The sequence below is a fragment of the Gallinula chloropus genome (assembly GCF_964237585.1).
Source record: "Gallinula chloropus genome assembly, chromosome: 2".
Classification (NCBI taxonomy): domain Eukaryota; kingdom Metazoa; phylum Chordata; class Aves; order Gruiformes; family Rallidae; genus Gallinula; species Gallinula chloropus.
In genome coordinates, this window is record NC_140086.1 from 140916442 (window position 1) to 140928339 (window position 11898).

Consider the following 11898-nt stretch of genomic DNA (forward strand, 5'->3'; position numbering starts at 1 on the left):
TCACAGAGCTAGAATGTAATAAGGGAAAGTATTTAACACTGTCTCTAGGGCAGAATCCTCTCCCCACAACTCAACAAAAACCGAAACCACAGATCATTCACACATTGGAAAAGGAGCGGGAAGAAAGAAAACCCCCACTGCTGTGAGGAGGGGGTAGGGCTAGCAGTTATAAAGAACAAATTTATCTTCATCCAAATTGATGTTTTCAGGTACAGTATTCAACTTTCAGCAAAACCTGCTGTCAGAATTACAGGCATGGTTAAAAGGAAAGTTCAGACATTTGCATTTCGTGAGAGATTCAAGTCACATTCAAAAGATGCTCACAGCACAGAGGCTTCACTACCACAATTTGGCACTTTCAGCTAGAACAGTCTCTTAACTGCAGATTCCCCCGGTGCTCACGTCAACCCGTGAGCTGAAAGAACCGCTACCAGGTGTAGCCATGATGCTGCGCTGGGACGCACGGGGAGTGCTGCAGAAGCCGCTCTGGGCGCCGAGCGCCCGTGAGGGAATTAAAACAGCTCCCCACACCACCACACACCAGCCCTCCTGCGTGCCAGGAAGCGCAGCACAGAGACTCCCAAGGACCGACAGCAGAGCATTGCTCTTCTGCTTACCAGCCACGTACATAGCAAAACTTCTTGTTCCAAAGTCAGGATAAAAACACTACCAGGAACAATTTATGAATACGTATTTACACAAGATACTTTTCATTGGAATTACAGACTTCATAGGAAATCAAAGTAGACAAAGGAGTATGTGCAATTTCGCAGAAGCGTCAAAAACATTCAAACTATAAATATCCTGATAGCGCTACTAAAATTCTTAGTTTTACACACAGGCTGATGTTACTCTACTGAGGAAAAACTAAGGTTTTGTGCCACAACTGTAAATTAAGTACAGTAATGTATTATCATTCCGGCAACATAGATAACACCTGCACTGAACAGTGCGATACTGTTAAATCAATCCACTGATCTATTGAAGATCAAAGTACAAATCTGTATTTTTATTGATTTGGCAGCGTTGCTTATGGAGGAACAAATGCACTGGTTAAACCAGTACATTGTCATACTGCTCCAGTTACAAAAAACATCCAGGACTTTCATAGAGCTACAAACGTATCGTACTTCATGACCTTCTCCCAAATGATGATATCCACGTGAAGTAAATAAGCAGATACTCAAGTTTGTATCCTTCATTCTGTTACACTGACGAACATACACCACCACTTAATAAATAGAAATGCAGCAGTTCATCCACATAATAGCAAATATTTTTGTACCCTAATCCACCACTGAAGTTCAGTTTGTACAAAACAGTCTTTTCTACAGAGTGGAAAAAAAATACCTTCTTCTCATCAAGGTGCAAGCTAAGCTTTGAAACTTAAATGAATGTGCTTTTATTCTTTTCATGGACAATAAAAGAGTTTCATGGACCTTCTGATCTATCTGAAAATGCATAAATTTGGTCACATATGGATGTCTTCGTTGTTCACGTTTAATGGACTGTTTCAGCATCACTGACGTTGTGCTTTTACTCCTCTTGAACAACACTGTTCCAAGAGTCATGGAGATCAAATTAACTCAAATGACGACTCAGAGTTCTAGAAATGTAAGTGTCCTCATTGTAATACAAGACCGACCTAAAGGAAGAAGAAAAAATACAGTGTTTTACTTCAAGTATGGCAATAAATTTAAAGATCATCAGTTTTCTGCACCTCAATTATGGATCTTAAACATGACAAATTTAAAAAGCTATTTTAAAACTTCTGCCTATTTTGGCCAGCATAGGTTAATGCACCATTATACCCAAAGGAATTCAGAAGCTCTTTTTTCATGCCTTACCTTTTCGGATTCCATGCCAGGACACCTCCAGTTGTACAAATAATACTGCAAATTTCCATCTCCAATCCCAAACTTGAGTTTTTCCAGGAATGTTTTGTTTTCCATTAAGTCTAGTGCATTGAACACATCAAATCCTTTCTGGCAATAGCAAAACATTTTTTAAATTTTACTTTTTAAAGTTTCAAACAACGCACAAATGATACTTTACACAGTGGCATAAAATATCCAAGAGACTAAGCCAATTAAGTAGAAAAAAAAAAAGACCAGGGATTAAATTCTGCCCTTTAAATAGGTATATGCACAAAAACACTTTCCCAGTAAGAAGTGAAGTATAGAACACCACTTTGCTTGGAAGTATCTCCAAAAGGACAAGAATTTTAAAGCCATTTTCAGGGTAAAGGTCTGAAGAGTCCCTAAAGCATTATCCACTATTTTATCTTCATAGATACACAGCTCTGAGTCACACAGAGTTTTGACACACATGGCCTATTCCGGCTAAAGCTGCATGAACACAGCTCACGGTGGGTTTCATTCTGCTAATGGCAAACGTTACATTTTTGTGATCTGAAATGCCCAGCTCCAGAACTCTGATCTTTCACGTTACTCTCCCTCCCCACCCTCGCTCATGCAGCCTCTACCGACTCTTCTTTTCACCAGCCTCCCAAATTCACCACTCCAAGAGCCATTTTGCTCTCAGAAAAGCCACATCACCAAATTGGTCTCAGGGGTTTGTGCAGCAACACAAACATACTCAAATCCCAACTCACTGGGAACTCTTAACAAGCAACATAAAACCAAGATCAGTTGAGCTATTACAATGACAATCATCATGTATGAACAGCTAAACTTGCTTGGGCACCTGGATATAAAAGTCCTTTTATTTGCAATTAAGTACAAGGGAGTCTGACCCAAGATCTTGGAGTCTTAACAGCACAAACTTCCCAGCAGGACTTTCTATGCTCTAAAATAAGTTATAAAACAATAATGCTCAGTTACTTGAGCACAAGATGATGATAAGGAACAACCTTCACTCAATACCAGATCTGGATGTGTTTAAGTAAGCACTGCACAATACAGGAAAGGGAGCTGAAGAGCATTTCAAGCTCTCCATCAGCCACAAAGCACAGACGGTGAGTTTTGTAAGGTTTCCTGCTACCTTAACACAAAGGCCACTCTGTGTGCAGATGAAGCTACGCTAAGTTAAATGCACTGTAAAAACCAGAGAGAAACAAGGCAAATAAGGTGGCAAGGACTGGATACATGGCATCTAAAGAAGTAAATTCTGAAATATTTTGAGTAATAAAAATCTCACATGGCAGGAAAGGAAGCAAGGGAGGATATAGACACACTAACGAAGCTCTGTAATTAAGCACTCAAAATTCAAATAAATGATAAAGGCTACAGATGCCACTTTATTTCAGCATCTAAACATCAGCAGGTTATATTCAGGTTAATACCTTCTGGGAGGTATAAAAAAGTTCCTGCTTAGACACTGGCTCCATAGCTCTGCCAGGCCATTAGAACAGACTGAGAAGCAAACTTCATCCCTGTTTTTAAGCTCTCTCCTGTTCCAGATCTAGAAACTTAGTATCAGTTTCACAATAAAATATGGAGGGTTTGGGAGGGATTACCCTGCTGCAAAACCTGCACTCCCCATGCAGAATACATGGAACCTAAGTGCATAATGTTGCTTTGCTTTGGAGGTGAGGCATTCTGTCCTATAATTACATATTTCTAAGCTAATTTCATATAGAGTAATATGAAGATAAAAAATCAACATCAAACTGACACACAAACCCTGAAAGAACTTGCTGAGCTGAATTTGTATCTTTGTGGTACATGGGGTTCTATATTCCCATGACTACCCAGTAGTCTGAGCCTTTGCAGGCCACTGCTGCCTTCATACAGGATCAGGACAGAAATCCTGTGCACACGCAGCGCAGAGGGCTCTGAACACAGCCCACTGCAGCACAGCCAGCCTCTGTTTGCACTGAGCAAGCCAATTATCCTTGCATCTGGTGGGTGTGAGAAATACCACAAGTGGCAACAACACTTCAGCTGGAAGGGGCAAGCTTCAAGCACGATGGGAACGGCTGCCAGAATGGATACCATGGACTGAAGGGTCTACAGAGCCTCACAGGCAGCAATTAGTAACAAGATAAAAATCACAAGACTTGCATAAACAAACTTTTCCATTTTGTAGAAATAAAAATTAAGCAAGAAAAAATAAAGTATTTAATGTAACTTATTAACTCATCTTCACAGGAGACTATTTTAGTGGTACTTCCCATTCTTCTGGTACTTAGTATATATAGTCATCAGTGTGCTCTTGTATGTTGACACAGTTCAAGCTATTGCAAACACGTGATCTTCATACACTTGTCATGAGCATCACTCAAAGTAAAAAGGAAAACCCAGCAGAGTGCTTAACATTTATATATGTGTGTGTGTGTATGTGTGTGTAGACAGTAAAAGAAACCAGGATGCAATGGCATGGATAAGTTTCTAACAGTTCTTATGTTGCCATCACTCCTAGTAATACTTTTGTGGAAGAAGGAGGAAGAAAAACCCCATCCCACGACTTACCAATTTAGCTATAATGAGTGCATCATTCATTAAGTCCAAGAGGGGGGTCTCTGTATGAATATTGTAAAAGGAATAGGCAGCTTTGAGGCTTTTATGGACAGGATGGTGCATCACTGTTGAAGGTAACGTGTAGAAACTCAGGAAGTCTGTTAAAATACCATTTGAGCCCTACAAAAAAAAAAAAAAAAATCAAGTAGTAACCAGTCAGTTGTTGCTCAGGCCAACACAACAGCCCTACAGAAAGTAAGTTGTAAATGCAGCCCTGTTTTGCACACTGTGAGTGTAATAGTATACCAGGTAACCTTGGCTAAGTTTTGAAGAACCTGAATTATTGGCAAGGATGTATCTATACATCAAAGCAAGGCTGAAGCTTGAAAATTTCTCTTCAGAAAAGGAAACACTTATATTTTTCTAGTCTATTACATCAATAACATTCTGACAAACAACTGCCAAAGCATTTTAGTTCGTTTCCCAGGCTTAGCCTGATGAAATCCAAGCCCACAAAGCACACTTCCAAAGCAAGCACAGACTTTTTTTTCCAGTTGAACTTATTTTTAAGAGAATATTTTTTTAAATCTCACAGAGTCCACACTGAGGAATAATTTTCCAAACTTTCTAAAAACAGACAAAAATATACTGTGGTGGTACAAAAGCCTATTTAAACCAGCTATGGTGATTATTAATCAACAAGCACAATCCAGTTGCTAGACAACAGTGCAAAACCACACTGAAATTCTAGTAAGACCAGTAGCCATCAAAAATGGTACTTAAAACAGTAATCTAAAGTATCCCATGTAAACTTTCTTGCACCTAGTGAAGTTTAACCATCTTCAAGAGTATAAATTAGGAGGAAATGAGAAATATTACATAGGTCACAACTGACAGCCTGAACACAAAATGACTGCCCAGATTTTCCCTCTCCCTATTCCCACTGGCTCTCCTGATACCAAGGACACACACACATGCCTACTCCTGCTGCATATTTGAATGACTGGTGCCCACTATTTTGAGCTCAGTGAAGGACCTCACATGGATCCTTAAATTGATGGTACTTCTACAGTAAAAAGTAAGAGTTGAATCCATCATATGCAAAAAAAGCTATTGTCTTAGGGCAGGTACAGATTCTATAGCAGAGATAAACTAACAAGTAACAGAAAAGCTAAGTCACTAAATTCAGTAGGGGTGATGAAAATACTAATGCAGGAATTATACAGACTGTTTTTTAGATTCTAGCTCTGCAGGTTACCAAGATGACTTAGTAATCTGACACTAACTTGTCTGGGTGACTCAGGTCTTAAAAAGATTTTAAGCACTATCAAAGCTACATTTTTTTCATAGTGAAAAATTAGTTCAAGAGACAGTATAAAACAAGCAAGTGAAGACTCTGCTGTTCAGTTAAAATGGGACTGTCAATAGCATGCTCATGCTGACCCTGGTGCTTCCGGACTCTTCTGTAGGCTACAACGCATCAACAAGCCAAAAATCAAACAGAGGCATGGGGGGAGAACAGGGGCCAGAGAAAGAAGGGGAGAAAATAAATCAAATTAAATTAGACCCACTACAAAGTAAGTAGAAAGCTGAGCTTGGACCATGACTGCCAGCAAGCAGGACATCTCATGTCTAACAGCAGGAAGTTTCTGAAGTTAGCTGTAAATTTAGTTCTTTGCTGTTATATTTTCAAGAAAGTGATATTCTGAGATTTCAAAATTCTTCTTTAAAACATCCTGTTACAAGATATTAAACAACAAGTTTATCACAAGTAAACAAAGCTTTGAATCACACCAAATTCTACCTATAGCATATTCATACTGTCTGCATTTCAAAAACTTCATGCTGTCATGCTCTTTTCTAAGTGGTGTTCACACATACATTCATGAATTAGTTCAGGTATGTTTTACCTCTACTACATAAGTGTCAATAATATGATCCCGAGGCAGGAACCAGTGGGCTACCTCTTCTTCATCCATCACAGGAGCGAGATTAAATTGTTTCAAGTAAGTGTTGATCAGTTCTTGTACTGCTTTAGTATCTTTTTGTTCCATCGGTCTCAAACCTGATGTCTTTGTGGCCTTATTGTAACAGAAGAAAAATAAACATTAAGATGTTGAAATAAAAACTGCACACGCAGCAGAGGCTGAAAGTAGGTTGCAGAGTCACCTCTCTTGCTATAATGCATTCATTATTAGCCTACTTTACCCCAGCCACCTAATTCATTATGCTATTTTACAAACGGCTTTCAATCAGAATTCCCTCTCTTCTAATTACTGAGACAGTCTGGGGCACTTCAATCTCTGTATTTCATTACTGAAACAACTTCATTTCTCCAGAGAAAGACATACCAGTGCCAACAGCCCAGACTTCACACGTTTTGTATTATTTTTATTTTTTAGGTCAGTCTTTATTGCTTATCTTCTTCTAAACTACCTAGGGCCCAGACACAGAATCAAAACATAAAGCAACTCACCTATCAGAAGTTAATCTGACAACAAGAACAGCTCTGATTCAAACTTACAAAAATTACAGTCAAGTTATAAACCAAAGTCAGCTGGCAAACTTTAATTACAAATTACTTAACAAGAGAAATCCACCTATTCTTAACACTTGCAAACTCCCTTGCTAACACAACTTTCTGTATAGGTACAATTGCTGTTCTGTTAACAAGCAAGCCTCTATAACTTAGAGCTGCCTGAAATAAACAACTTACACTATTTTAACAAATAGATTGAATTATTTGACTCTGAAGATCAGAAGAGGAAAAAAAAATTCCTTCCCAGTTCTAAGCAATTAATGTTTAAACAAGCAAAGGTGATTAAAGATTTCTCCACACCTTTGGTTAGCTATCTTGAGTATTTCCTTTTAGGAAGGCTAAGGCTTGTTCTCTTCAGAGCTCATTTATCCTGCTTCATCTGTCTGAGCCACATACTTGGGCATGTATTGCATTAATCATAGCAAAGTCAATTGCAAGAGCAGCCAGGTAGAGACTTGATTACTGGAAGCCCAAAATTAGTGTAGCTGATTATGTTCTGCTCAAAAGACATTATTCTGGGGGAGGTATTTATTCACATACTCTGGGAGTCAGCAGCCAGATGAAAAAAAATCACGGCACGTTTTGCCACAGCTCTGGCCTGCGTATGACATTTTAGACTTCCTGCTTTCCTGAGCAGCCACAAGAGCACATCATCTACATTTTTAAATGCTCTGTATTCACCTGACTCGTTAGCAGGACGCTTCCCCTGTCACAGTTCATTTGTCATATTTCATTCACAACATCCTTATGAACTACAGTATGAAAGGTTAATTTTGGCTCCTTCCAAGCCTTCGTCCCTCTTCTAAAGTCATACACTGGAGCAGGATAGGAGGAAAAGCAACTGGGCTGGAATATCTTTATCCCCCCTAGCAACGCTCAGACTGGCCACCATTAAATGATTATTTGCAGCCCCAGAAGTGAGGGAAAGGGTACAGAACTGGGATAAAATTTGTTTCCCTGCTTCATGTATCAGGCTGCACTGGGCATGTATTCCTGCAAGTAACCCAGCTGAGGATCTCCATCAGTCAGGAAAAGAAACACAGTGACAAAGATGCTCCTGCCCTTGTTCTAAACACAGCCAAAATTTGCCTCTACCAGAAAACTCCTTGCTCAAGAAACTGAAGGCTTAGAAATAAAAGTTTATTTTTGATATCTCTAGGTAAAAGCACAAACACAGCCTTCAGTGAGGGTGGAACTGATTCATTATAGTATTTATGATTTCTGAAAACCTTTTTAATTCAGACTGTTAAAGTGACTAGGAATGATTAATTCCTCTCAAAGGAAGATGAGCTCCCAGTGGCAATGATGTTCCAAGGACGCTAAGAAAAGAGGTTAAAAGGCGAGAAACAGTGTTTGGTGCTGAGAGACAGGACAGTGTAGCCTGAATGAACAAATCTGTGACAGTATTGTTTATAGTAAAAGCCTGAAACAGAGGATAAAGATCCTCATCAGGACTTAAACCCTTCTTGGGAGAAAACCCCCTCAAACCCTAAAGAACAAGACCTAAAGAGAAAATACTAGTATGGAAATTGAATCTATGTATTCCATGGGAAAAGTTCCCGAGTCCTATCTAAAAATAAAACAGCAGCTGAGGCATATGGACTCCTACATCACTTAGTTTTAAAAGCTGATTTTTAAAGCACCTGTTTTCTGTATGTGCATCTCTGTACAGTATTGTTTGCCTTAGCTATATTTTCTGAATGAGATATAATATAGTCTTTACTTTCTATAAATTATTTTTCTGTTAAAATCTAGGGCTTAGGACAAAGGAAGATATGCTCAGGGTGCAAGTGCTGTTGTTTCTAATCATTCTCTGTAGTTATATTCTTTGTACTATGAGTAAGATCCTCATTCTTTAAACTATTCTTTCCCTGTATTGCTTTCATGAGAATAGAATACTGGAGTTGCCACCAAAACCTGTATTTGAAATTGTCTCCTGCACTTTTTTGGACTATTTAAAATGTCTTCAAGATTTGATGGGAGCTATATTTAGCTCTCCAAGATTAAAACCTAATTAATTTGGTTATTAATTCTTAAGCTCTGAAAACTGCTGCCCCGCACGCGAGGGAGAACCTGCACGTGCAGGCACAGGTAGCACACAGGCAGCACAGGAAATGAGCCTCTCTGACAGCAGCAGGAGATCACACCAAGCCACAGCATGTGCTTTGTACTGAGGAGTGCTTAGTATACCACTCAAATATATAAGTAGTAGGAGAACCTGCAGCATAAAGCTAAATATAACCAACAGAAACTCTCCAAAGTCAGATAAATCATTACAAAAGTACTATGAACAGGCAAAAAAAGTTGATTTTTTTTTTTTTACCCAAAAGGGAAGCTTTGTTTAAAAAAAACCCAAAACTTTTACTGATATAATACAGGTAAAGGATATTCTGCAATCCCTCCATGTAGAAAGGAAGCCTTTACAACTAAAAAAAATTGTTTTCCATCATAAAGCTTAGACTTGATTCGACAGCCTATCAATTACAGACATAAGGGTTCTGTAACAGTACATCCACTACTTACAGTGATTTTCCCTACCATGGAAATGCATTCTAAGGCTTTTTGCCATACTAACTATTAGCTGCAAAATGAGAAAAAATATTTTGAACTAACCTAGCTATGCCAAAACACTTCCCCCCCCGGCTTTTTTTTTCCCCCCTCCCCCGCTAAACCATGCAAACAAACAGTACACAACACACTGGGGGGGCTTTGGCTGAGCCTGCTCAGTGCAGAACAACAACATTCTCTGACAGAACAGAAAAAGCTGTGAATTTGAGTGGAATCAACAATCCCACTGTACTCAGCCAACTTTCTGGAGGACTTCACTGAAAATTTTACAACACAAACTGTTAATTTTCTGTTCCAGTAATCTTTTATCAGATTAATCATACCAAGAATAATCTTACATATCTTCAGCTCAATCCCACATGTTTATGAACTCAAGGTTTCTGGGGTTTTGATTTGTTCATTTAAAGCTTTAAGGTCAAAATTTATATTTTCTTCACATACAGAGCTATATTTCTAGCAACAGCCTCTTCTGTTCAGTAATATTCCTTAAGGTCTTTTTCATCAACCACAGAATTATTTTTTCTTTTAATGTCCTGCACACACTGCCTTTCCACAGAAAAGCCTGTGCTGTCAGAGACAGATGGAAGGTTATTTTGGGCCTCACAGTAACTGTGGGGATTCTCTAGAAGTCACACTGCTTACATCAGGAAGTCTGTAGAGCTTCATTGTTCTTTGTAGAGTCATGTTTCTACTCAAATGTGAAAATTTCACCTCCACCAATTTTCTGGGATTCAGTGATCGATGCCAGTATCTGGAAATAAATTAATAATGAGATTAAGCAGTACTTTAAGCATCAACTTTAATCACACCCATTTCCCTATTTTCTCACCTTACCCATTCTCCTGTTCAAATTTATTTCTAAGCAAGCCTGTAGTAAGTAAGAAGTCTGTACTGTGTAAGAAGCTTGGGTGACAAAAAACAGGGAAAACCTCTATCTAAGCAATAGCTTTCAAACAGGCCTGCTACCACCTTATTTCAAATAAGTAAATGCTTTTTATTACAGAATGAATAATCACAGGGCTAAACACCTTCCTACTTGCCATAGCCCTAAGATACTCAGTGTACTTACACGGTAACATTTATTTTCTTGTCCACAGGACTCTTTACTCATGTCTAAGTAGTTTGTGGAAGGAGATCTCCTACGGAGATCATTGTGCAACAGAACATCCCTGGTTACTCTAACATAGCACAGTGGGCTTTTTTGGTTATGGGGTTTTTTTTCCCCACCATCCTTCCTTACAGAAACTTACAACATCTCTGGTTTGACAAGAACAAACACAACTGTCAAATCAAAAAGTGCTCTGTCCTCCAGGGCAACAGACAGCTGAACTAATACTGCTCCAATCGAACTTTTTCCTGTAGAAATAGAATACATTCCAAACAAACAAAACAACTCTTCACATGTGGCCAATAAAGTCCTCCTATCTCCAGGAAAGATTAAAGTATTTAAAAAAACCAAATCACACAATTCCCCAAAATGTTCTGCCATCTTTGGCAAGCAAGAAGGTGAATGCGGAAGTGTCCAGCAGGGAAACAGCCCACTTGAAAAACACAAGTATACAAGGCTGTCACTGCTAGCATGGCTTCTACCAGAAGGTCAATAGAAACACCTACTAGTCTATTTAAGGTACAGTAGACAAAAACAGAATTAGAGTTTAGTCTGAGCTGTTTTGCCCAAGGCACTGAGAAGGAAGGAGGGAAAAAACACCACCCCACAAACCAAAACAAACATCACGTTCCCCCCCAAAAAAAACCCCAAACCCAAACCAACCAAAACCCCACCCTGACAAACACTCAGGCCTTCACGTTAACCAAGGCCACAACACTTAATCTCTTTGAATCTTATGCTTTTATTGTTTGTAGCCAATTCCATGAAATGTTCTTTAAAATGACCGCAACAGAAACTGGTATTATTATGAACATCACCTAGGTTACCTGCAAGTGGCCACAGGTTTGGGGAGTACCACTCCAGCAGTGTAAACAGCCTGAAAAATTCCTTCCAGGTTTACTCTTCGGGTTATTTCCCGAATCAGCACAGGTGCGACCCGCTTAGATCTCAGTTTCTTATGGACACACAGAAAATTGATTTCTACCATCTTCTTCACACTAAAAGGACATGAAATAGTGGAAAAGTTAGAGCATTGCACACTGCAAACTTTCATTTGTGCAACTGTAGTTCTCCACATTGTGACAGAAGAATCTGAGGTAAAAATAAGTTGGCACGTGACAACGTACATCTGCAACAAATAACTGACCTGTGCTACTGCAACTGCAAACTGTGCAATATGCAAGCGGTGGGTATGGTGTTTCCAACACTCTTTTTCCAGAGCTGTATCAAGACTTAACCTTGGCCTTCTCTAAGATGCAGAA

The 11898-nt window shown here is 39.1% G+C and overlaps 1 protein-coding gene across 1 annotated transcript; it reads right to left on the reverse strand.

Annotated features, from left to right (window-relative positions):
* Positions 1-2724: 2724 nt before the first annotated feature.
* On the reverse strand, positions 2725-11689 carry LOC311189101 (glycylpeptide N-tetradecanoyltransferase 2-like; the record flags this gene model as incomplete). Its single annotated transcript, XM_084260681.1, has 5 exons — positions 11464-11689; positions 10171-10279; positions 6332-6502; positions 4434-4601; positions 2725-2808 (listed from the first exon to the last, which is right to left on the reverse strand). Exons 1-5 carry the CDS (start codon positions 11622-11624, stop codon positions 2725-2727), a joined length of 693 nt encoding a protein of 230 aa, XP_084116807.1. The 5' UTR covers positions 11625-11689.
* Positions 11690-11898: the final 209 nt, after the last annotated feature.